This window comes from Fringilla coelebs (genome assembly GCF_963513975.1).
Source record: "Fringilla coelebs genome assembly, chromosome: 2".
In the NCBI taxonomy this organism is placed as follows: domain Eukaryota; kingdom Metazoa; phylum Chordata; class Aves; order Passeriformes; family Fringillidae; genus Fringilla; species Fringilla coelebs.
Window position 1 is genome coordinate 20,023,372 of NC_140029.1, and position 27,519 is coordinate 20,050,890.

The window sequence follows — 27,519 nt, forward strand, 5'->3', positions numbered from 1 at the left end:
GGCTTAAGAGTCCATGGATTTTGTTTCAATGTTGTAGAGTTCATGAAGATTGTCTTTAAGACAAGTAAGGCTGAGATAAATTCTCTTCCTTTATGCTGTATTAGTAAATCTTGGCTATGCTGTATCAGACAGACTGGTCAGAGATAAAAACTGTTCAACTTGTTCTTTTTCGGACTGAAACTTCCCACCTGTGCACTCCAATTTAAATATTTCATGGAGAAATGTATTTTTCCAGGGATTCCTTTTTTCATTCTAAGAAAACAAAACCAAATATCTCTCAGTCTGGGTAAAAAAAAAAGAAGGAAATAAAATTGAATTAATGTTTTATACTAGGAGAAGTCCCAGCTGCTGCAGGGTAGAGGTTGTGAGACACAATCTTGAACTATGCTACGCAGGCATTTATCAAAGTGAAGGTGACAGGAGTTTTTACAGGCAGAGAGATAAGAAAACAAGAAAAAAACATTTTTCATTTTTTGTTCCCTACCAGTAAGGAAATTTGCAGAATTTTTTGGTCAGGATTTTTTCTTTCATATTCTTTTTTTTTTTGCAACTGTTGAGAAAAGAACAAAATGGAAATACATCAAGCTTGCAAGAATGTAATTTTTCTAACATTGTAACAGGGGAAATAATTTATTATCTTCAAAGCTTAACAAGGAGGGATGTTCCTTTTTAAAATTTTTGCTGTGAGACAGATTTTTCTATTAAAGACTGTCGTGCTCGGCAAATTGATTTCTGAGATTTTCTTGTATCACATAGCATGTTTTACATGTCTGTTTACATCAGGAAAACTCTATTCAACTTAGCTATTCTGTCAGAGGTAAGCTAATAGGTTTAAAAGCAAAAGGTTTTACTCATTAAAAAAATCACTACAAACAAAAAACCCTTGTCTTTTTACTAAATAGTATTTTTTAAATAGCTAGGAGCTTTGATTGAAAAGCAGCATGCATTTTCATTGTGCTGTATGAACACAGAACAGAAGTAGAAAATGCTGTAGGCTTCACAGGAAAATCAATGGCACTGATAATGCAAATATGACAAGATAAGTTTATGGCTTAGCACATTTAAAATAAAGATTTGTGTAATTTCCAGAACCTACCTGTTGTGTAGGTGTATTTTGTGGAGAGAGAGGAAAGGAATGAGGACAGGGATGGACACTGAAGGAATACTTGGCTGTGGAGCTCGTTGGGCAGGAGTGCTGACAGGCAGGAGTCTTTCAGTTCCCTTCACGGTGAAAGAAAGAGGTCTTGCTTAAATTCCTAAGGTAAATAAGGAAATATTACAATCTGTCTTTCCATATACCAATATCATGAAAAGTTATAGAAGATGGAATCATGACCAGGGTTTTTCATTACTAGGGCAGTTGCTTATTTAGATGCTGTTGTACATTTAGGGTACTGCTTTTGAAACGTCAGATCCAGAGAGATCTATTTGATGTTTTATATACCACATATATTTGATGTTATGTCCCATAGAATTTAAAAATTACTTCTGAGACCAAAAAAATATCTGCTGTAGTTTCTTTAGGTGTACACTTGAAACAGCTACTGACTTGAAGTACATGTAAGTATATTTGGTATTTTGTCTGTATTAGGGTCAGACATGAAAATCTCAGCTTTCATTTTAAAACATTGATCTTGACCATTGGCCATATTCAAAAGTTGAGACACATGGTAGAGAGAATCAGTGTTGGGAAGCAAAATACACATTGAAAGGCTCTAAAACTGCTTTGCAAAATTAGGTGTATTTGGGTCTTTTTCCTTTGAGAGAACACGGGTGTAACTGAGACATTCTTGGATGTGTTCTGCCAAATCTGTCTCGAACCCTTCACGCAGTACTTACCCTTTGATTCTGAATGCCCATCTCAGCTGTCCTGGTTTTGCCAATAGTCAAATGTATATGTCCAGTGATTCAATAGTGATTTATGAATGAGTGCTTTATTGTGGTTCAAAGCCAAAGGATAAATACCAATAAATATATGCCAAGGAGAAAGCTTTTGAACTTGTATTAGGAATACTGACATTGCAGCCTACCAGTTTCCATGTTGTGCTTGCCTTTGGCAGAGCTTTGTCAACATGGAACATCAGTATAACATGTATTCAGAAATTTCAGTTGAAAATCAGACTTATTTCTATTATCTTGTGTGTGTTGCTGCTTTCAGAAGTGCATTAGGGAATATTCCTGATGATTTTTTTCTTGCCTTAGGTAGTAAAATTTTCTCTAGTTTTTCCACAGTCATGATTTAAGTGCAGTTGTGTTGGTGCCAGAAGCGTAATGTCTCTAGGTACTGATTAGGAAAGATAAAGTGACTCCAGATAGATTTATTTTATCAGAGCTGTGGTACTATATATATCTTTGTATTAGGCTTTCACACTGAAAAGGCTGCCTTGAGATTTACTGGAGATGTAATCTCCTGCAGAAGGATTTTAAGAATAGATTAGACAGATGTCCATGTGACTCTATTTCTGTGCAGGAAGTCAACCCTAGTGTTCTCTGCAGCGCTCCTTGTGTCTTTTTTTTGTGTTGTTTATATTTTCAACACCTGTTTCTGTTATGACTGATGATACAAAGGACGGGTAGTTACTACAAAGAGACATTATTAGAATTAAGATCCGTTGGTCATTTTTCAGAGGGATAACAGCTCAGTTATTTGAGCCACCACACTGTCCAGTGAGAGACCTGCTGCACCATGATTTCACCTCCACACAGAGAGCTCCTTTCTCATTTCATTTCTCTATCACAGCTCTGAGCAGGACTACTGTGGACTAGTTTAATTAGTCACAGAGAGAGTAAGTTGTGGAAGCTGCTTTCTTTTCTTGTGTGGCTTCTTCTTTAAGGTGAGAGTCTGAGGACAGACTTACACAAAGGAGTCCTAACAGCAAGATGATGCTCAGAAGACAGGGGAGATCTGGGTGCCCTGAAGCATCTCTGTGACCACTGGCTGGTCTCCTAAATTCCAGAGGGTTAGAGGAATTTCCTCTTCCTTTGAAGAGTTCAACTCATGCCCACCCTGAGAGCAATGCAGGGGGAAAGATTTGGTGTGTGAAGAAGTTTGGTTGCTCCTTCACCTGCCAGTACAGGTGTGCGAGTGACTTTATTGACAACAGTAAATGAAGGCCAGCTACACGCTGGTGACTGGATCTGTTCTGGCCCTGGCCCACTCTGTAGTGTTTGGATTGAAGGTAACTCTCCTTATCAAATTGAGTCATTTTGACTAGCAAGAGTATCAAACTACTCTCTCCCCTCCACATTATGAAATTTTTATTTAAGCAGTTGAAGCCAGGAGACAGTTGATTTCTCCCCCCCCGCCTCGTTTCCCCAGTGAACTGAAAGCAGTTTTAGAGTTTGTATTTGTATTTTTCTATCTCAAACTGTAGCATCAAGGCTCCTGTTTGGTTTTCATTTGGTATTTTGAATTTTTTTCAGTACAGCTAAAATACTTTCATTGACTGTAGTTGTCTTTATCTATTAGTGTAGATAATTTTAACCTGTTGTTTTTTGGGGTTTTTTTGACCCGTTTAAGTGTTGGCAGTTTTTCTGAGTTACGAAAACACTCCAAGAAGGGGGTGTTGTTCATTCTTTCTCAAGCTTTCAGACCTCTGCCCATCATCTTGGTTTCTGAGTGTCTGCCACTTAGAGAGAGGGGCAGCAGCAAGGTCTCTGGTGTATCACAGGCTATTTAAGTCAGGAACTTTCCTATCTCCGGAGATTAGGGAAACTCCTGTCACACTGTGGATGCTGCTATAGTGTGAAAAAGTAGTGTCTATATTTTGTCTTGCACCTGCTACTTCATGAATCCTGTCATCAGTGTCAGTGTAGCAAATATGCCCTGAAGCCTAGAAGAAGTGGTTCTCTCTTATTTCATTGTGCCTAGACACATGTTTTACTTCCAGGACTGACAGAAGGCTTTGTTCCATCAAAAGACCTGGACCACTTTCTAAGGCTGTTTTTCTAAGGGTTTTGTTGGGGCATAGGAGGTGGGATTTTGGTGTTATTTTGTTAGATTACTGTGACTTGGGGTTTCTTATGACAGGGGCAATCCCTTCAGCACCAATGTAGGTGCTGAAGGGAGCAGAGCTGTGTATGAGTTGCAAATCTGTGTGTGTTTATGCACAGGGAAGTCAGACCTGGCATTGTGTATCTGTTTTCCCTTTCCAGGAATCTGCCTGCTTTTTGCTGCTTTCCACTAACAGCCACATACAAGGGCATTTGACCTTTCCTTCATAATCCTCTAAAGGCTGCCAGGTTTGCATGGGTTTTTTGAGTTACCTCTATTAGCCCATCTATGTATGGCAGCAGCAGCCATTTTCCTGATTCTGGCATAGAAAAGTACTTGAGCAACTGTTCATTTTTTTGTCAAAATGAGTTTTTTCCAGGGGTCCAGCTAAAGATTTAACAAATCAGCTCCCAAACAATTATAATTTAGTGTTTGGATACTAAAACTCACTGAATATCTTGTTCCTCAGAGCTTGTGTAATGCAGCCATCTTAAATGTATTATTAGTTAAAAAATATTTAAATGGAAAAAAAAACTATATATGTTTTTATTACAGTAATGGCAAAATAACTGAACAGGGTTTTTTCCCTGACTTCTCCAACGCAGTTACTTCCAGTCAATAATCCAAATGCAAAAAGATTAAAGAATACCTTAAAACCAAAAAAAAAAAAAAAAATCAAAAGGAAAGATAGGAAATTATTTTTGGTTTTTTTGTGGTGGTTCGAAAACTTCTTTTATTTTAAGGATATTTATACACAGCTTGCACAGACAAGGCAGGCATCCACTTTGTACTTGCTGAAGTGTTTCTTTTGGTGCAGCTGTGCTGTGTTTGTCTGTAAGACCTGCAGCTTCCTGCACAGCAGGAGTGCAGTGGCCTGGGCAGGCCTGGGAAGCTGCTCCTTCCCAGCCCTTCTCCTTGCATGGCTGAGCTCTGACATCCCCCTCCCTCTGGCTGTGGCTTCAGGAGCCCTGAGCTCGCTCCAGAGCTCAAATCCCATATTCCCTATCAACTTAAGTTTGGTTCTCACCCTTAGAATACATTGCACCTGCATTTGCCCACCAGTTAATGCAACTCTCTTTGTGACAGAGAATAATGAAAGAGCATATTTGAACATACAAACCTGGAGACTAATTAAGTCCTTAAATGCACCAGGGAACATGTAGGCAAATAAAATGAAAACATAAAGGTTTTTTATGATTCCTCTAGCCACAGGAGTTGAGTAGTGTTTGCTATCTGAAGAGCAGTGGCCAAAGTAAGTTGTTGTTTTGGTGGTGGTGGTGGTCTTGGGGTTTTGTTTTTTTTTTTTTTTTTGTTTTCTTTTGTTATTTGGTTGGGTTTTGTTTGTTTGTTTCTGTTTGTTTGTGGGGCTTTATGTGAAGGAGAGTTAATACCTATTTCACTGCAGTTATAGTCTGTATTTTTGATAGAAATAGGCCTTGCAAGTAGGTTTCAATAGAAACAGTGCATTTTTCTAGATTTGAGTCCAGTTTGGAGCTACACTTTTCAGATTTGTTTTCCTAGAAGACAGGGCAGTCGACTGGTAATATGCTCAGCTAGTATAAATTGATGTATCACCTTTGCCTTCAGAATAGCTGTTCAGTATCAACTGATGTGTATAAAAAAATCTATTACTACCTGGCAAGCAAATTATGTAGGGTTGTTTGTTTGGGGTTGTTTAAAAATTTGTGTCAGAACCACAGGAGGTTATTGTGAACTGTTATTTGATAAATAAAACTGTAGTTCCTATAGGGATGCACCTTTCTTTTGAAGTAGGTGAGATTTCCATCAGTTTTGCCTTCTAGTTGAGTTCCATGGAAACTTAGGAATACATTCTAGATAAATAATTTAATTTGTCTACCAGTATCACTGGTAGACAAATTAATTCTTACTGTTCAACAGTAAAGAAATTGTGTATCGTGCAGCTTTTAAACTTTCAGCAGCTGAATCACTTAAAACCTGCCCAGCTGGACTTTGTAATTGGTCTGTGTTTCATTTGCACAATTAGTAGTGCCTTAGCCCAGAGGCACTGAAGTCTAGGTCTGAAGAAGATGCACTAACCACAGATTACCAGAGAGTCTGCTGGGATGTGGAAGAGGTGAACTAAAAGCACACTTCTGTCTGCTGGTTGTGGGTTTTTCTCAGCTGGTTGTACTGTATGCACTGTGTGTTGCTGAGAATGTTGCTTCTTGCACAGCTGACTGTCCCCACAGCTCTCCTGGTTTCTCACAGTTCTCCTGGGAAGGGTTTGGCTCAGGTGGTGCCCCTGTCCATCCGGTCCCCCTGTGCACAGCCCAAGAGGAGGGATGTCCCTTCTCCTGAAAACCTGGCTTTGGCTTCAGCTCTCCCTTTTCCTGATGGCTCTTCTGCCATAAGCACAGTCTTCAGGAACTTGTCAGAGAGGGGAATGCTGAAGCTTCTTTGCTGCATCTGAGGAAGCAGCATCAGAGGAAAGCTGCCTCTGTTGTGTGCGTGGTGCCTTTGGTGAGCAGCCTGAACCTGGTGCTGTGGGCTCAGGTGAACATCCAGGAGCGAGGTGTCACCTGGAAGGTCATGACTGCAGCTGTGGGATATTCTTCAGTGATTATGGCTTTTCTTCCATCAGCTGCCAGCTGACAAGCACAAAGAAATGCTGACTTAAGTCAAAATGAAGTAAAGCGTGGAACATAGACCATAAGGAAAACTGGGACAATAGTCCAAGGCTTCTGAATAAATAAGTAATCTGCATCACTGATGGAGGTCTTGTCTGTGTATGGCTGAGGCAAAGGGTGAGTGGGATAAGAAATACCTGAAGGCTCAGCCTTCCCCTTTTCCTTTATGTGCCAAAATCCTGTTTCTCTGGTTGAATTTTATCTTCCATTTGTGTTGCAGCTGGCAGTGCTTTGGAAGTTACTGCATGGGGGCAGGGCATTTCAACAAGTTTTTAAAAATAAATATTTCAAGATGAGCATTTATAGTCACAGAAATGGCTAAGTAAAACCAGCACCCTCTTCTTCAGCAGAGCAGCCTCAAGTGCATATTCAGAAGTAAATTTGCTTTGTATAGTGACCCAAAGAAGCAGCTGCAACCACAAACACTGTGCAAGTGTCAGTGATTGAAGTGCAGTCTTGCCTTTATTGTGCTCTGTCAACAGAATTTAGCAGTGTTGTCTGATTGACATTCTCAATTAATTGCAGTATTGCACAGGCCAGAGAGACTGCAGCTTGACATTTGGCACACAGGCTGGCTGTGGGAGGCTGGCACTTGGAAAATGAGTTGCTCTGAATGAGTGAAGTGAACCAATGAGTGCTCAAGAGAGGTCTAACTTTGTGCTTTGTGGTGCCATTGGCAGTAATTTTCAAGATAGAATTGATTGCAATCTTAGAAGATCTATTCTAATTTTTTTTCTTTAAGTGCTGTTAGACCCAATTACTAGTGGTTATTAAGAAAAATGGCCATGAATAGAATTAGAATTACTATGAAGAAGTAGTTTAGAAATCTCACAATATCTCACAATATCTCTTTTTATTTGTTTCTGTTTTGGTAATTGAGCTATGGGTCTGATAATAAGCACTGAGACAAGTCCTCTTTTTATAATGTGTTAAAATAACCCTTAATTGTGGAACTTGACAAACATTCTTCCCTAAACAGACAAGAAACACATTTCTCTTAAGCAAAGGAACTTGCCAATAAATGGGAAGTTCTCTTTGTTCTCCAACTCTGTCAGCAGCATATCATGTCTTATGTCAAAAGCCCACTGAGTTAAATTAGTTTGAAGGGTTTGTATGAGTTTATAAATTATGTTTTTGAGTAATATAAAGTGTCTTTGCATGTAAGTAACCTAAAAGGAATATCATTCTTATTGATAATCCACCAGTCCATGTATAAGGAAAGTGCTGAAAAATCCTGTTTTTGTTACAGGTTCACTTCAAGCATATTTGAGAGGGTGTTTTTTTCATTACCTGAAGCCAAATACTGTAGTATTGTCCCAGAAATTATGTACAAAGCTTGGGCGCTGTTGTACTATTTTACTGCATAATTTATTAATTAGTAAAAGCATGTTGGATTAGGTTTTCACAGGATATTGACTGTTAAGTGACATAATCTGAAACTGTTGGCCAAGACTTTGAGTATTAACTTTGTGTGCCACTAACTGTATAATTCTGAGCTAATTCCCTATACCTAATTTGTCATGCTTTAGCTTATGCTGAGCAACACTTCTACCTACCAAATAGACTTGTTCATTTCCATAAATATAAATTGAATAAAGAAGTACTGGAAGTAAATAGTAATGGGATTCAACCTGCACTACTCTCTCTCCTTCAGTCATAGAAGGTGTTTGGTAGGTGGTCTTGTGCAAAGCAACAGAAGAATAATTTAAAAAATGTACAAAGTTCTCTTTCTTTCTTTTCATGTTGTGACTGTCAAAGCTGAAGTTTATATATCCTTAGTCTGAAAATTACTTCTTATTACCTAGTTTGTAGAACTGTGGTCTCACTTAGAGGGAAATCTAAGCCCTCAAATGGTCTGTAGAAAATCCGGGATTTCATAATATAAATGCTAAAAAAATTGTGCTAGTGATGACACTGCAGGTGAATTTCAACTTTAACCCAAAATATTTAAGTTTTGATAATCTCAGAAGTCAGATTGTTCAATTCTTGTAAAAAGTCAGTAGATCAGTAAAAATAATCTTGTATTCTGTAGGCTGTGTGGTTCACTGGCAGAGTCCTAAAGAGATGACCTAATTTTTCAAATAGAAAAGTCTTTTTGGCATTGACTGAACCTGGAAGTGCTCTCCACTTTGGAAAAACAGGTCACGTAGCAATTTAATGTGCACTCAGGAGTTTGATTCTAGACTCTTGGTCTTTTAAATATTCATTCTGCTAGTCTTAATAAATAGATGCCATGGGAGTGATGTATGCATTGCAGTGAAAAATGCAGCAAACATATAAATTAGTAAGTACTGTACAGATCAAGTCCATTTCTGAAAAACAAGCTGATCTTCACAGCTGTCTGCACAGGTGTCCTTCAGGCAAAACAGAATGGGTTAGGAAAGGAAAAAAACCACAGCCTCCTTCACTGTGACAGTTGCCATTTGAGTGCTTCTCTAGTCTTGCTGATGTTCTTGAGTGGAACCTGTTGAAGGAGCAGTGTATTGTTGATCTACAGAATGAAGACATAAATTGACAATTTATTGACAGAAAAGGATGGATAACAGCCCAACAGCTTTTATCACTATGTGGTTTAGACTTTTCCAAAGTGGAAAATTAAAAAAAGCAATCCATCCATACCTAATAGCACTTCAGACTGTACAATGCTATTTTGCAGAAGTATTTGCTAATCAATTAAAAACCATGCAGTAGGTATTAAGAGTGGGTAATGATGCTTTGCCTGTTTCTCAGTAATGTTTTGGATATTAATTATATTTTCAAAACCACACTGCAGCTAATAAATACTAAGCATTATTATTGTGAATGGGATTCATTTAATATGTAAAACTGCTGGGGCTGCATGAGTCTTTAAACACATTATGAATATTTCAGCAATATTCATGCCTGATGTGCCCTGTATTAAAAGTCATTTGAAAGCATATTTATATGTACAGATCATAGACTGTCATTTATCATGTCTTTTGCTGGGGAGGATGAAAACTTGAACTGACCTCAGACTTCTTGGCAGATCTTCTGAGCTTTAGTTTTTTACTGAGATTCTTCTTGGTCTTATTTTCATATGTAACTCTTTTTCTCTAGCCATGGGGTAAACTTAATGTTAATGTAAATGATCATAGAAAAACGCTGCATTTTACATCAAATTTTGATTCTTTCTCTCATTTTTTTATGTCTCAGTAGACTTCAGTGAGATGTCACAATATCAATAGATGGGTTTTTGGAGAATATGGCTCTGTGACTCCTAGGAAATATAAATTATCTATCAAAAAGAGTCTGTGAAGCGCTAATTTGAATTTATAACATGGAAAATAATTTTAAAATCGTTTTATAGATATAAAGCCAGAACACAATGGTATTAGGGAACCTTATAAAAACAAGCTGTACTGTCAGGTGTATGTAAGCGGGCTACCAACTATTCACATTGCCAAGAGGTGAAAGAATTTCTCTTAAAAACTCAATCTTAACAACAGGAAATGTCAGAGGGTGTGGAAAGTCTGGGCTTTTCATCAATCAGAATATGACTTTGAATTATAGCCTTGTCATGTGGCTAAGAAAAAAGGAAAATCCAATCATAGACCATATCAGGCAATGAATTAGCACCATCATACTGCTGAACTCTCACCCAGGATACCTTATCCATCTAGTCAGCCTTATTTTAGAGAGATGAATTCTTACCAGAGCAGGTGTGGGAAAGGGGAGTTAACAAAAGCAACGCTTGTACCTTGAGACAAGAACCAAATATCTGAGTTGTGGGTGTTGGGAACCCTTCCATCCAGGAGGGCTGCTGGCATCTTGTGGTGCATCAGGAAGAGCTTTGCCAGCAGGTCAAGGGAGGTGATCCTGCCCATCTTCTCACCTTCAGTGGGGCCACATCCAGAGTTCTCTGTCCACTTGTTGGCTCCTCAGCATAAGAGAAACAATCTGCTACTGGCGAGGGTCCAGCAAACTCCTACAGTGATGATGAGGGGTCTGGAGCATCTCTCTTATGAGGAGAGACTGAGGGACCTGGGTCTGTTTGTGCTTGAGAAGACTGAGAGGAGATCTCATCATAAATATCCCAAAGATTGGTGCCAAGAGGATGGCACCAGACTTTAAAGAGCAATGGCCATAAACTAAAACACAGGAATTTTCACCTCAACATGACAAAGAACTTGTTTGCATTGAGGAGGTCAGAGCACTGGAACAGGTTGCCCAGGAAGTTTGTAGATTCTCCCTCTCTGGTGCCATTCCAAACCCACCTGGACAAATTCCCATGTCACCTGCTCCAGGTGACCCTGCTCTGGAGGGGTGGTTGACTAGATGATCTCCTAGGAAGGGGCTAGAGGTCCCTTCCAACCCTAACCATTCTGTGATTCTGTGGTATCGTGGAAATAACTGCAGAGCGCAAGTGGAGTCGGTTCAACCAATAAATAAAGAGAAAATTTTACAATAAGTAAAAAGAAAAAAAAGAAATGTTACTTTTAAAATAAAAGGATATTAATTGGCCATAAAGAAGTCAGAATTTGTTGAGCAGTCTATCAGGTAACATTCTGGACTTGGTTTTCAGAAGGATCTGAGGGAAAAGTATGGAGAAATAGCTTGTGTTCTCTCATGAATGCTAATTGCAAAGATGAGAGTTCATTAACAGAGATCCACTTCACTCCTTTGTGGTATGTTCCTTGCTATAAAAGACTTAAGACTTACTTAAGACACTGGCTTACACAACTAGAAAAATGTGTTGAGACAGATTACTTGGTGACTCTCTTGCCCTAAAAGTGAAATGGATATGGTATGCTTATTTTTGAGTTTTTACCATAATACAAAACCAGTAAGGGAAAAGGTACATGTTCATTAAACTTTATCTAGAGCAGTGTCTGTGTTAGCATATCAGTCCCTGTGGTAGACCCTCTATATTGCTTTGGAACTTAAAAAATTCCAAAGGTGCAAGTTAAAGCAGGCCCCTGGCTTAATCCCTGGTATTTGTTGAGACCTAATAAATAAAATTCTGTTTTGTTGACTTTTCATTATAAAAGATGCTGCTGAAGGAAATAACCATAGCCAGCCTTTTGAAATAATTGTTTCAAGAACCAACCTGCCTCTGATATTGCTTAAAACCATTGGTCCTTAATACCTAAGTGAAAACTTGGACAATATATCAGTTGTCAGAACAAAAATTTTTCTGAGGCTCTAATCCATCAGAACCAATCTGGACATGCTGTACTCAACTGCCAGCTCCCAACAAGAGTTCAGATCAGATGGGTCATGTGAAGGTGGTCAGCTATCACCCAGCTGGAATGGCTGGTATGCAGAGCTTTATCCTGGAGGTTAGTAATCCTCCCTTTCCAAATACTGCCTTTAGTTCCACACCTGAATCACAGTCTTGTGATCATGGATGAACCTTTAGGGTAAACCTTTAAGGTTTATGGTGCTTTGCTATCAAGGGCGTCCAGCAAAAAATCTCCGTTGTTAACTCTTCAGTGACCACGCAGGTGTAAATGTGCCCAGCAGGATGCAGGGGATACATTTGTGTACCCCAGGACAGCCTCAGCGTTTGGGTGGGCAAAGCCACACTCCTTTGGGCCAGAGGACTGTGACTGTCCCCAGCTTTTGTGAAATGTGCCTCACACCCTTCCTGATCCCCAGGGCTGTGACCATCTCACTCCGTGTTCCTCAGCTTGTGCAGCAGTTTGTTCGGGGTTACTTCTCTTCACTTACTTCCTTTTTTTTTCTTTTTTTTTTTTTTTTTTTGCCTCTTACAGATGGACAAAAGAGGAAGAAGTCATTAAGAAAGAAACTGGACTCTTTAGGAAAGGAGAAGAACAGAGACAAAGGTAAAATGAGTACTTATTTGGTGATCAGGTCTTAGTTTTGCATATGAGATTTCTTTAGTCTGATACATACTTCTTGAAGTAGAATGTTGTTGAGCTGATATATTGTCTAGGTATTTATTTTCAGCCTAAAATATATGTTTTATCTTTTCTGTTTGCTTTAGTATAAGTCAGATCTCTTCAACTGAAAGGTTGTGGTTTTGATTTGGTTTTGTCGGTTTTGGTTTTTTTTTTTTTCTTCCTGAAGAAAAAAGGAGGACTTAAAGGACTGCATCTTTTCTCCAATTTTCTTTCTACCCACTTTCACCATCCAGTGCAGAATGTGGTCTGTATAACACGATCCAGTTCTTTACCTGCATTTGTCCTCTCAATTTACAAAGCACATAAACCCAGCACTGCCCAAGCAAGTCTGTTGGTATGCTTTTCTTTCTTTAACCTTAGGAAAATAGCCATTGTTTAAAATATATAAATGCTTCAGTGCTACTGATCAGTTGGATTTTAATAAACTCCACGTGACGTGGATTTACGGATATGGTGGTACTCTTTTGTTCGGACACTAATCAGCTTTATGGGCTGGGCCCTAATCCAAGGCCTGAAGTTGACCTGTAATTCAGAGCCATTTGAACTAAGTCTAAATACTGAGATGCTGGAAAGTGTCTGTGAAATTGCATGTAGGTAACTGTGCATCTAATTTTGTGTTCATTTCTGGAAAAGAAGTTCTGGAAAAATGGTCGTAAAATGCAGTATTGATATCCCAGTTTCACAAACAGGCACTCAAATCCAGGAATTTGTGACAGAAGAAGTGGCCTGGTTACTCTGATGTCCTCACTTTAAGTCTAGTTTAGCAGAAGAATGGAACTTCGAAATTCCACTGTAAAAATTAACATCTCCATTGTAAGTTAGTTTACATAGTTGTCCAGAAGAAAATGTTATTATTTTCATTTTTATTTGTTTGATAAGTTAAAATACATGATTATCATTTTCTTGATTTAAAATTAGTTATGGAAAATATTTGCAATTATCTTTCTAAAACTGAATGGGCCCTGACACATTGGCTTGATACATCCAGTGGCTTCCTGTATTATTACATTGCAAGTACCAAACTTTAATTTGTTACAACAATTACTTGATATATTACTTGACTGAAGCTGACTGATATATTACTTGACTGATTACTTGACTGAAGCTGCATGCAGGGGGAATCACTAAGGAAGAGATTTAATGATTTTGTAGCCACCTTTGGGGGGAAATCTTTTTTGCGTTGTCTTATTTATTTATTACACTGTGTTACATTGTAATTAGTCAGTCATTACTCTGCTATTTTTTTCTGTAGTTGTTCATACAGATAAGAGTGCAAAGCAACATAATTCTGTGCAAAACCTGCTCTGCTTTTCAGTGTGCTTGCCAGATATTGATCTTCATAGGGCCTGTGAGGTGCTCTTCTGCATCAGAAAAGGCTAACCACATCCTGTGTTTTAAAATGTTTTGTCTCACAAATTTTTGGTGTACTGAGAGCTTTCATCTTTCCTTCCTTAGGGGTACCATGAATTTGGTAGTCTCTGTTGAAAGTTTATTTTTAGAACTTCGAGAGTTAACATACATTTTGGCTTTTTTTTCCTCAAACTTTTTCATTACTGTAGCAGATTTTACCAATGATAAAGTGCTTTGATAATTCACCAAAGCCAGAATTTTGCTGTGTCACCCAAACTTGGTAGATTTTTGCAGTTGTACTTTCAGAGCTCCACCAATGCTCTTTGGTGCAGTGCCTTGAGAAGTGAGAGTGTCCTTTTGGTGATGTATACAAATCCTTCACCCAGAGTTGGTCTTTATTCCACTAAATTCTCTGTTGCCAAAGACCTTTCAAACAATATTTTTTTTCTTAAATTGCCTTGCATTCTTTTGTATTTCCTTACAGCCATGGTTTATTTCAGCTGACCTTTGTTTCTAATAAATACACAGCTGCACCAGTTGAGCTTCCACTTCAAGATAATTTTATTTTCTGCTATTACACTTCTGTTCAGGGATTTTCTTTTGTCTCTACCTTGCATGGTAGCATTTATATTCCATTCAGTTAGTAGGTTTGGGGATATACTTGATTTTCATTTTGAAGAGTTTTCTGAGTGCGCTTTGCCTTTTAGGGCTCACTAGTTGCCAGTAAAGATCAGCGCTTTGTACTTATTCATCATTGTTTAAATTTATCTACTTCCTGGTTTTCAGCCTTGCTCATACTATCTGCTTACTTATACTGAGCATTTTTAGAAATCACTATGCTGATTCTCCTAATTTTAATTCCTTTTTTCTTGTTATTATTTGGAATTCAGATGTTTCCAATTTACTGCTTTTATCCTTTTTTTATCCCGTCTGCTTTTATCCCTTTTCTCCCATATCTCACTGTCTTATTCTGAGTTATAGATGCTTTACATGCACTCTCCACTTACAAAGTATTATTGGAGCTTCTATAAAATAATATAAAATATTATAGGACCCTCTGAGAGGAAAATACCCCAGCACTTTTCAAACAGTAGAATCTGTATTTCTCTCCTTTAGGTAAAACATGGGTTGGTCAATAAGAGTCCAGGAAATTGGAAAGAGTCACGTTCTGAACAGGTTATGTCAGCAGAGTGAAAAGAAAGGCATATCTACTCTTACTAATTACCAACAGCAAATGTTAGGCAAAAATAGCCCAAATAGCAGCATATGGCATCTTATTTGTCGGGTTTTCTGGCTGTGGCCGGTCTTGGTGTACTTTTCTCTGCCCTTCTGAGTTATTAAAGATGATCTGCCACTCAGGTACTTGCTGAGCAGACTTTTATTGCATGACAGCAGAGGGAATGAGCAACCAGGAGTGCTGGTTTGTTCCAGGGGGGCCATCAGCCTGGCACAGTGGTTGAAAGGTGGCTGTTTTCCTGTGGGAAGCAGCAGCACCAGCATCTCCTCCAGCCTCAGGAGTTCTGGGGGACAGTATTGCCCAACTTTCAGCTGGCAAGTTAGCTCTGGAAAGAAAAATCTAAGGCCCTGTGCTGCTGCTCTCCATAAGGATGAGCCTGCTATGCTCACATCAGAATTGAGCCCCTCCACCTTCCCTGAACAGTGGCCTCCATGTCACCTGGAGTCAGAGTTACCCTCCCTTGACATGCCTTTCACAGCAGGCTTGTTCTGTAGAGAGGGTACTTCCCTTTCTGGGCAGCTGCTCCAAGACAAACTCCTCACTGTGAGCAGGGGTGTGCTGCACAAAAGGCTGGGAGCACACACCCACCCAGGCAGGTCCCTGGTCCTCATGCCTGAATGGAATGCCTTCCTTCTGTTTATTTTGGGGGGTTTGTGGTGGGTTTTTTTAGTAACTAGTCCAGCTGCACTGTTGTGAGAAGAAAACAGGACCAGGCTGCAGGATGTTGGAGGGGAAGCAGGGAAGCTGATCACCAGACACTTCATACAGAGGAGATGCAGCTGCCTTAGTGCAGACTTCATTTCCATCACTTCAGCATCACTTTTGTAAACACAGTTACAGTTGGGAGAGTAATTAATTCCAAATATTTTGTCTTTTCTCTGTCCCAGCCTGGGAGCCCCCAAATACCTGGACAAGTAATGGCTGAGGGGACCACGCTGTTGGTCCTGCCAGAGTATGGGCCACCTGAAAATCTCCTTTTGTGAAGACAGATTCCTGAAGGTTAATCCTGGCAGTCATGCAGCCCCATGTGATTGTTTGTGTGGGGTGCAGTCAAAGGTAGCAGGGATGTGCCTGGCACAGGAGGCCACAGAGGTGGGAAGGAAGGGCCACCCTGCTGGTCCCCAGGGATGCACGATGGAGGTCTCACTGCAGCTCTTGCCTGACAAACCCTCTCCTTTAGCACTGACATCCTCTGAGCTGCCCCATGGGGCAGGTTTCTGGGGTTACTCTCTCTGGAGAGGTGCCACCTCTCTCCAATTTGTGCCCAAGACTGTTCTTCCCCACCCACCCCACCAGGCATCTATGCTTAAAAGGCATAACCAAAAGGAATGGGACTCATTTTTTCTGGGACTGCTTGGAGATTTAGTTACTTGTCTTTTAGGACTCAGTCCAATCTATGGAGTTTTTACTGTCTAAACTTCACATTTTATTTAGAGGATCAGTCAACCTGTCTGTTAAGTGAGGGTTTCAGCAACTTGTCAAGCTTCTGAAGGCCAATAAAGACACCACAGTAGAATTTAATGCACTTTAAATGAGTTTCATATATCTTTGTCCTTTTTTATATCTGTCAGCATCTCATTAAAAGTGGAGAAATTGTAAAAGAAATCTTTTTTCAATTGTTATTACATCTCTGAGTAATTCACCAAAGCAGGATATAGCAAAACTTGCTGGATGTAAACAGACTAAACAGGAGAGCAGCACTCCACCCAGACATTTAAGCAATATTTTCAGCTTCCATCGCTCAAGTGTTTTTGCTTTACCCGCCCTCCTTGTTGTTAATGGCCATCATGACCCTCGATCCCATGTCCACAAATGTCTCCAAACATTGCCTTTGGCTGCTGACAAACAGTACTCAGGCTGAAGGAGCAGGAACATGTCCGTGCTGCTTGGAATGAGACATTCTCAGGATGCTGAGCGTGCTGGCAGCTGGATATTGTTCCCTTATGAATTCAGTGCTCATTTTTCAGGCAGCAGAAGCAAGAAGCAGAGTCTTTTGCCATCCCTTGCAGGTGATATGGGTGTCAGTGAAAGCAGACCTACTTTTAGAGTACACACAGGCATTCCTGTCTTTTGTGTTTACTTTCTATTCATGCTCAGTAAATTAAGATATTAATTAATGTTTGCATTTTTTCTCAGTAATTCAGCCTATCATGGTGTCTGTGTGCCTAAGAAGGGAGCTGAGTAAATGAAGTTTCTTTTTTATTATGATTTATCAGAAACTGTTTTTTTTTTAAAGCCTTTCCACCAACTTACCGTGCCTCTATAAAAAAAAACTTTGAATATGTTTCTCATGCTCTCTAGGCATAAAAAAGAGGATTCTTAAATCACCATTGTGTCATATTTTATGCTGAAGTCAAGTAAAGCACCAAATAATCTCTTTAATTTTTTGTAAAAAAACCCCAGATCTACTCCCAGAAAAAGGCATATGTAATTGGGAGGGCCTTGTATTACTCCTTGAAGGTCAGTGAGCTGTGAGTAGCTGAAGAAGAGATTTTCAGCCACAGAACCAAAGCTGAGAACATTGTCTTGTCTTGAATCTCCTGGAGTCAGTGCAGGTTTTGAAGAAGTTTCAGATGGAAGGAGTTTTACAGTTCCCATTATGAACTGAGGTTTCTGTTTTCCTTGTTTTCTGCTTCCATCACTGTCTCTACAGATCTGAAATAATTGATTTCAGTTAGCAAAACAGAGTTACCCTGTCTGGCTAGCTGGGGAGATTGACTAAAAGACCCCATTTAAATATCCTTTTAAAAGCTTGTTGTTCTCTGATCTCTATTCCTGTCATTTAAATAGAAATAGTACAAGCACCTTAGTCAATCTTGGTCACAGGATTTTAGCAACCCAAACCCAGCATTTATGATGTACTTAAAAAAACCTGCAAATGCTAAGGACCCTAACCATAGTAACTTTTCACTTCATTAGTATTGAAAGACTCATTAGAATCTAGAATATAGATCTCATTGGCTCCTAATAGACTGTTATGTTCTGTGGGATGGAAAGCAGTTTTCACCAGCTGAATCTTCAGAGAAGTCTTTTAAACTATGCTTGGACAGGGTGACGTGAGGTCAGGTAAGCTATAACCATGTGGGTCAACATCCTGAATATTATCATTTGATTAGCAAAAAGGAGGATTTGGGATCACTGAACCTCTTATTTGATCTGGCTAGGAATTTTTCTGTGACATGCTGCTTTTTATTAGAAAATGATGATTTACCGCCAAAGAAAGATTTCTTAGGAACATATCAGTTTCAATCAAAATTTTGTTAAGAAACTTGCCTCAGCTGCAAGATTGACTTTCTGGTAAGAAAAATTATGCACTTCTCCAAATTAGTAAATTTTCTCCTTTGCCAGTAAACACTGAAAACTGGAGTGTATTAAAAGTGGTGCTGGCTAAGGAAAGGAGTCTGTTTCCAAGCTGATTGCCCAATCTGCCAGGTTGCTTGACATTTTTACATGATGTTTTTTGCAAAATGTCGTTTTAAGCTGCCCAGTCTCCTTACTGAATAAGTGATCAATTTTTTGTTGAGTTCACAGAGAATAACTAACTTAGTAGCTTTGGCACTCAGTATGTATACAACAGACCAAGGTTTGAGCCAGTGCTTTAGGGTACATTTCTTCATGCAATTGAAACCTCTCTGACAGAGGGGATCCCCACCATACAATTAAAAAAAGGCAGTTGGTCCTTTTACCTTTCTTGTGAGACTAGAGCCTCAAACCCACACATCTTGGGATTTGAGTTAGTGCCCTTTCTCTCCCATCCATGGGTTGCTAATTGCTTCACAATTACTTCACATGGTACAGCTTTTCTTTTTTAATGAATGTGAAGAGTCAGTAGGGCTAACATTCACTCTGATTACCTGTCCAACAAGGAGGCTGTTGGGATTGAATGCTTCTGAAGAGTGGTGGGTAGAACATGCTCCCTGGCACCCCAGCCCTTTGTGCAAGCACACACACACATTTTGCTGGGAGCTTGAGGCTGCAGGCAGTCTGCAGAGGGGGCAACTGATTCTCTTAATTTCAACAAATGAGCAAAACTTTACTGGGTTTGCCAACTCTTTAATGTAATTACCACTGCCAGCCAGCACCACTGCCATCTGTATTTAGTCTGAAATTCAGCCAGCTGGTTTTCATCCAGTTCCACATCTCTGCCAGACACTGAGAAATTGAGGAAGTGGTTCATGTCCTCTGAGAAGGTCTACATCAGAGCAGCCCGGAGTAGAGGCTCATTGTCCTTTCTCTAGGCCACACTGAGCAAGAGCAATTAAAACCCTGGAATCCCACACCTGAGAGTTTCCAAGGAGGGGCAATGCCTACCTCAAAATGCCAGCCTTCACATACTGAAGTCAGGGAGAGGGTCATTTTAGTGAAACTTGTTTAACAAAGCAGTGCTGAGAGCTTGTCTCCTGCTGATCTTGCCCCAGTTGATGTAGGATCAATGGCACCAGCCTGCTGTTGGGCATCACAGGAGCAAAATACTGCTGTCCTCTCCCAGTCTGAATCACAAGCAGCTCTGAGCCAAACCAGAGAAATACACTGTGTTGGCTTTTCTCAGGAAATGTTGTGGAAGGACAAATAAAATGGGGTGCTGGGAGTATAAGAAAGCACCTGGTTAGACAGCCAGAAGGGGACACGTGTTGCATGTGTGCGTTTCAAATTCTTCATCTTAAGTGTTCATTAGGAAGATAATTCAGAACAGTCAAAAAAATTAATATTAATACTGTCATAATTTTGTAGACACACTCTGCTGAGTACAGGAGGGAAAGGTCTGACTGCACTCCTGGCACTGGCAATCCCTGCATTGCTTGATATCTGTGTGAGGATGTTCTTTCTTGTCCTAAACTAAAAGCAGATGGTTTTAGGTGTCATTCTACTCATAGGTCACCTCCAGAGTTGCTTGATATAAGAGGCTCTGCTTCCTGATTTAGTTTTGACTGGCCACCAAAGTTAACTCATATCTTAACATTTCATGCTTCTAAAGAGCAGGAATGTTTCTACCAAATCAGAACAATGGGCTGTTGTTTCTTTAGTGTGATAGACTAGTAGTGTCCTTATTCAAGATTCTTAAAATATCCTCTTCTTTTCAATGCCTTACTTAATACAAATCCAGACACAATTTGCAAGTGTCATCAAAGACCTAGTCAGACTTAAAGTCCCAGGAGCAATTTTGGCATTTAATCATTTACACAATTGTGGCAAAACAGAAGTATAGTATATAAGAATTTTTCTATATGCTTCTTTTTTTTTTTAAATAGTTCCTTTTCTGATGCTTAAAGAAATTTGGTTTTAATCTCTGGTGCTTTATTTATTCCTGATCTGAGCAGGTCTGAAGCTGCTAGTAGAAGTTGCACTCATTTTCACGAGGGGGAATAGCATCAATAGCTATTTTTTTTCATTTCTTTTGAGCACAAGCCAGTTCTAGTTGGAAATCTGTCTCAGTGGTTTTGCTTCTGCTAATCCCAGATAGATACGATTTAAAAATTATTGATGAGAATTTCATTGCTGCTGACTGATTCACTGTAAAACATTTTTCTATTTTGTAAAATATCTAAGCATTTTACTTTGAGATCTGAGATATATGCAGGTTTTGTACATTACAGCTATATTGATGTGAGATAGGATTATGTTCTTTTTCTTACTCGAGACAAACGTGTTCTCCTACATTTCCATGTGTCCATGCTTTTTTACTGTTACAAAGGAACTTCATACTGATATGCCACTATTAAACAGGTTCAATCTTACCAGTATTTAAAACAGTATAGTTCTTGTGTAAATTTAAAACTTGAAGGCTTAATCTGAGTGCTGAATGTACTTTGAAGCTCTCTGAACAGGTAGATTCATACTCTCTGAACTGTAGTGAAACCCATGCACATGCCAGGGCCTCTTGACTCTGGTGCCCTAAAGCATTCATGAGAAAGGAGCCTGCTGGAGGGATTTGGAACTTGAGAGAGAGCTTTGGCACAGTCCAGTGAGGCTCACAGTCTCAGGATGGTTACCAGAGCATCTGATGTCCCTGTGCCCCATATACATGTAACCAGCAGTTACTTTAGGTGGAAGTTAACATCTTAATTAGATTTGATCTCAAGTGATTTTCCAAGATCCTGTGCAGTGTATCTTGCATTATGTGACTTGAGGTATGATTCAGATACCATGGTCTACCACAACCTGGCACTGTTGTTGTTATTATTACTGAGTCCAATATTTCATTGGAATTACTACATATTTAAAGGGACTTCAGATTGTTTTTCTTAGCAAAGAAAGAGTTAATTCTTTTTGTAGTGAATAAATACCAGATGTTTGGTAACTGTTGGGGGTTTGTTGTTGTTGCAGAATTTATTCCCCAGGCTTTTGGAATGCCTTTGTCTCAAGTGATTGCTAATGACCGGGCCTACAAGCTCAAGCAAGACTCTCAGAGAGAAGAGCAAAAAGATGTTTCAGATTTTGTGGCCTTTCTCTTGCCATTTGGAACTAAAAGACAGAACAAAGAACTTTCCAGCAGTAACTCATCTCTCAGCTCCACCTCGGAAACACCGAATGAATCCACTTCTCCAAACACACCTGAGCCAGCGCCGCGGGCAAGGAGGCGTGTAAGTAGAGACGTCACACTGGGGTGTGTGATTCCAGGTCCAGAGGGTTTAGCTGGACCAGGAAAACCCTGTTGTGTGTGTGGACTGTGGAATACTTTTTGTTCAAATAGTGGGGTTTTTTCAGGTGGAAGTCAGCCTCATCAGCATCAGAAAACTCTTAACTGTAGTGGAAATCTTCTTTTGCTGGTGCTGGTGGGAAAAGGTCATGTAGACCCTGTGAGTCTGTAACAGATCACAAAGAGGCAGAGAGATTATCTAGAAGTCTTCCTTTTTGCTCCCTTTATCTACCTCCTTCTGTCTTAAGTCTTTCAGATTGAACAAATTTGATCTGTCTTTAACCTGATTTTTCAGCAGTTTTAAAGTCTAAACCTATGTGTTTGATATTTATAGGTATACTTATCTTAATCTAGCTCTAACTTGAAAATAAATCTGGCTATTAATCCCTATCCTTATAATAATAAAAATCCTCATGGTCTAACTCATATCATATCCTCTGTGGTAAGTAAGGAGTTGTCAAACTAGATATGTACCAGGGTCTTCAAAGGATGTTTCTACATGCAGGCTAGGAAGAAGCCTTTGACAGCAAAACACAGAGTGGTGGGTTTGGGTTGAATATTAATCTGCATGTAAAATTGATCATTTTTTAGCATAAATCTGTTCCTTGTAATTAAATTTTATGCTCTGAACTTTCTAGTTCTACAGTTGGTAATTTTTTTTCTTTTGTTATCATGGAACAGAGGTTCTAGACTTTCCTGCTTTTTAATTTCATTTGCAATGGAGGGAGAAAAAAAATTGCATTAAAAAATTCTTTCAATAAAACCCCTTTTAAGAAATCTGAGCAAGAACTGAGGTACAAGAACAGACTCTGGAAAAGAAAGTATTTTCTTAAGAACCTCACCTTCTTTCCTCCATAGGGTAAAAGCTGCTTCGTAGAAATTCTTCATTGGGCTCTTCAGCCAGGGATTAAGAGGGGTAGAATTGGAGTAAATTGCAAATTGAGAGAAGGCAGAAGGCAGGTCATGGGGCTCTTTGTTTGTCTAGCTGCCAGCTGAAGCTGGAAGTGTCTATATTCTGTCTGCAAAACTGAAAGCGTGATGTTTGCAGTCATGTATACTCATTAATGCGCATCTGTTGGTCTGTGCAAACCATAAGAACAGAAATTTGTATTAACACAAAAGTGCAAAGTTACTTGACTAAATTAAGGGAAACCCATGAACTTGACTAAGTTAAGTTAAGGGAAACCCATGAACTTGACTAAGTTAAGTTAAGGGAAACCCATGAACTTCCCTAAGTTAAGGGAAACCCATGAACTTCTTTCAGAGTTTGGCAGTCAGTGACAAAAAATAAAACTTTGCTGTATGTACTCATTGGCTTCAGAACCTTTGTTCATAGGAGAGAAAGATAACTCATGTGTCCAGAGGTGACTCTTCTGCTCTTCTTTTCACAAAGATTGCATGATAAGATTTCTGACATGTATTTGACCAGCGAGCAGGCAGAAGAACATGGATCCTTTGGTACGTCGACAGAGATCCATCAGGACCAAGTTCCTAGAAGTTGAGGGAGGGTTTTGCTTGTTTTGTTTGTTTGCATAGTTGGGGAAGTTTTTGTCAATACTGGCATTGCAGCTTTCAGAGTGCAGAATTGGAGCCTTTAGTCCATAGCCATGAGGATGCAGTAGGACATGGTTTGCCCACAGAGAAGAGTAGACTGAGGTGACATGAGGGAGCTGGCATTGTCTCTAAGGAATGAACTTACCTAATGAATTTCATGAATTTTCCATTATTTAACATTAATATCAACTCATGTCCTATATCTTGTCTGTCTTTATAATTCTGTTTATCAGTGCGCTTACCCCTCTGCCCTGAGCTTACTTAGGGGATGATAAGGAAGCCTGCACTTATCTTTTATCTCTTGAGCACCATTGCACTGTTTTCAACTGACAAATGCTTTCAAAAAAAGGAAAAAATTATTTGTTAGTAAATGCAACTGATACAACCAATTTATCACAAAAATGCTGCACAGACACCTGGAGTACAGTCCTCTTAAACTGGAGGGATTGTTTATCATTGCACCATTCACTTTCTTTGCAACTGTGTCACTCACCTTTTGTGTGTTTCAAACACAAAAGTGAGTCTTCAAACAATGACCTGAGACTTTCAATAAGAGTTAGAAGAAGCTAATGCTGCAGAGCTCATGCTGTGAGTGCTGTGGTTCTCTCTCCAACAGCTTGACAAAAGTCACTGTTGCTGCATTTTCTGTGTAGGATTTTTGCCCAGCAGTTGGAAGTTGAGACTTTAAATTCCACTTTCCTTCATGTTTCTGTGTGCTTAGATTATGACTTCCCCAGTGTATTTAGGTTTTGAACTCATCATGGGGGAGCAGGGACTGCTATCCATTATGTGCAAAGGTAATGCCTGGTAGATGGAACTTGATTTTCTTTAGTTTCTGGGCACTGCACTGTGTGTGTTGCTAGACCTGGAGCAGTGGGCAGTGGTGTGCAGTCTCCTCCTCCTCTGTTCCTCAGCAGTCAGGTAGGTCTGGCTGAGTTTCAGCTGGATTGGTGGAGTATGTTGGTAACATTTTCTAGTGCACTTTGTAAAATCAGTGCTGGCCTGGACTTGGTATTGCCAAGCCATGACTTCAGTCACAGAACTCAAGGTCACTCTTCCTAAAGCCAGCTCAGTGTGCCAGTTAATCCACAACTTTGATAAAATGCCCAAAGACTGCGTTGAACTGACTGTATTTGCATCTATTTTAGGGATCTGAATCCGATTTAAGTGACTCTGATAATGATTCATGAGGTGAGGATGCCTTGCAGACGGGAAAGGACCAGTAAAGGCAGGGTATAAAGGAGGGCACCTGTCACACAGGGGCTGCAGTGGTGAGGGTGGGGTTAGGATTTTCACTGCCAATTCATTTATTTGATGTTTAGAATGCCAAACTCTTGAATAAAATCAAAATATCATTCAGTTGGAATTTTACACACATGGATCGTAGCCAGAGGTTCTTGTTTGGTCTGGAGGGGTTTTTTGTTTGTGTTTTTGTTTCCTGTTGGCAGGAGATGGTAAAAGGAATCAAGCAGATGTACTTTTGAGAGACATCAGAAATAAAGGTCAAAAGTTGCATTCTAAAGGAGCTAGTAATTGTTTATAGTAATGTGGGTAAAAAAAATCTAAAAACTTCACTGTGCTTCATTTATACATCTACCATGAGCTACAAGAAACAGAACGATACCTGATAAGTTAAATGGATTTTTTTAAGGTATTAAGAACTAGAAATTTATCAGTGAGTTTGAAATCTTGGTGGACTTTTTGTGAGTTTTGCCTATGAGTTGAAAATCTTCATATAAAGTTCAGCTGGCTAGGCTGATGGAACAAGATACTTTTAGAGCTTTGAATTCCCTTGTAAGCAATTGTACATTCTCATTTAATAGACATAAGAGTTCTGATTAGCAATCTGTAAATTGCCTGTCAGCTTTTAACAAACTAAAGTTGTCAGAAAGTTTTGAGGAGAAATTTACATTTTCATTATCATTTCTTGGGATGACATGCTGCATCCCATACATTTTATGTTATGGTCAAATTTATGCTTTGTTTCAGAAAGAAAGAAAATAGTTAACAACAGATATTTTTAATAGGAATAAAACCTTTTTTCTTTGTGTTTATTATTGTTATTGTTATTATTATTCTACATGTACCCTTGAATGTTTTTTGCCTCATAAGTTTAGTAAGACTTGAGAAATGGTAATTTTGAAATGACAGTAATCTTGTGCTTTGAAAAAAAAAGTCTTGTTTTTGAAGTGTGAAAATTGAAACATGCCAGAAACTTCCAGCTGCTTGTGCTGCTTTATCCTTTACAAACTGCTTGATCTTCTGCACATTGCTGTAATCAAAACCTGGATTTCAAAGCTTTCATTGGAATTTTAATGATTTTAAAATATTAAGATATGTGAAATAGAATTATTTTGAAAATATTACACCTCAACTTCCCTGGTGTATCTTAATTCTGTGATAGAGTGGGTTTATTTCAAACTCCACAGCTGTATGGATTTGTGATATTAACTGTTAACTGTATATGGTGTATGGTTGTTAATCATTTTGCATAAGTCTCACTGATACAATGGTCCAAGCTACAGAAGAAGTAGGCAATAAGATTTAAAAAGATCTGTGTATCTCCATTCACATGAACATGGTACTTCTGAGGTGCACCCACAGACCATGATTCATCCTTGCCCTGCAGTGACCATGATTCATCCTTGCCCTGCAGTATCTGCAGGCTTACATCAGTAAAAGGATGGAGTGAAGGGGTGGAAAGCATTTCAATTTTCAGTATTGTAATTTGTATTCATTGTAATATGATAAGAATAACGTTGGTACCATTCCTATCCATTACACTGGTATTTTAACTTCAATAATTTTTAAAAATGTTGTAGCTAATGGTATTTTTATATTAGTTTGTTTAAAATGCAGGTAGGCAAAAGTCTTTGTTGGATGTCCTGTGATACTGAGATTTCCCCGGCCCTACTGATTGCTCATGTGTGTGTATTTTACAGGGTGCAATGTCTGTGGACTCTATCACAGATCTTGATGACAATCACTCAAGATTGTTGGAGGCTCTCCAGCTCTCTTTGCCAGCAGAAGCCCAGAGCAAGAAAGAAAAGGCAAGAGATAAGAAACTAAGCCTGAACCCTATTTACAGGCAGGTTCCCCGGCTTGTAGATAGTTGCTGCCAGCACTTGGAAAAGCATGGTAAGAATATTTTGTTGTCCCAGGAGTGGCAGATGTATTTTTACTATAATATAAATAAATGCCTATTTTGAGAAGTAAGTATATGCAAGGACATCTTTGAAAGCTAGACATTTTCCCTCCTGTTTTGCCTCTTGCTAAAAATACTGTCTCACAAGTAATTCCGTACATGATAGCTTCCCAAACTGGAGATCTAGGCTACGAGCTTGTAAACTGGCCCATAGAGCACAGGGACAGAGCCTTTTCTTGGAGGCTCTTCACCCATCTTCCAACTGGGGTGCTCAGCTCTGCAGAAATGGCTCTTCACACCCTGCAGGTTTACCTGTACCTTCAGAACAAAAAGTCTGAAGTGTTCCAGTCCGTCTGGAGTCATGCACAGCCAGTGGATCTTAAGGGGTGAGATCTAGATTAACTATTTATACTGTAAGACTTTTGATATTTGAAGATGGGGGTTCAGAATAAGAATTCCATGCTAAATATATATTAAGCTCTAAGTAGCCTCTTCCTGTTCACTGCAAGGCTTGAAGGCTGAATACTCAGTTTGTCTCTGGCTTGATTCCTCCTGACCAGCCTCAGGCTCAGGCCTGCATTCTCCAAAGGAAATTACAGACTCCTGCCAGCATTCTTCCTATGTGTTCAGAATTGTCCAGACACAAGCCTCCCACAGCTTTACATAATGCAGAAACAATAATCAATCTAAGTATCTGCTCACCGTCTCTGCCTTGTGAAGTTTTTTAATGATAATTGAAATAACTTGGCCACAGCAAGATGGAGCTATCACATGGCCAGATTATCAACAAACCATAAAATAATGGGGATTGTGACAGCAAATGATGTATTTGATGCTAATTTCACCAGCAAGAAATCATTTACTAACTCTGAATGAAAGGCTTTTGCAAGATGAGGGACTGCAGTTTAAACAACAATGCTGAGCTTTCACAATTCATAACTGAAAACTGTCTTCCTTACAATTGTATCAAGGAACACTGCAAAAGGTGGTTGCTGTTAGTCTTTTACAGAGATTAGATACCATGGCTGACAAGTAAGTATGGGATGATTAAATTTGAGATGAATGACTT

At 39.3% G+C, this 27,519-nt stretch overlaps 1 protein-coding gene across 1 annotated transcript in view; it reads left to right on the plus strand.

The window, feature by feature from the left end:
- ARHGAP6 (Rho GTPase activating protein 6) overlaps positions 1-27,519 on the plus strand; it is a 309,222-nt gene that overhangs the window by 255,899 nt on the left and 25,804 nt on the right. The window contains exons 3-5 of the mRNA XM_084226573.1: positions 12,378-12,449; positions 21,439-21,695; positions 26,248-26,443. Coding sequence (XP_084082699.1) covers positions 12,378-12,449; positions 21,439-21,695; positions 26,248-26,443 — 525 coding nt within the window. The remainder of the gene's footprint in view (positions 1-12,377; positions 12,450-21,438; positions 21,696-26,247; positions 26,444-27,519) is intronic.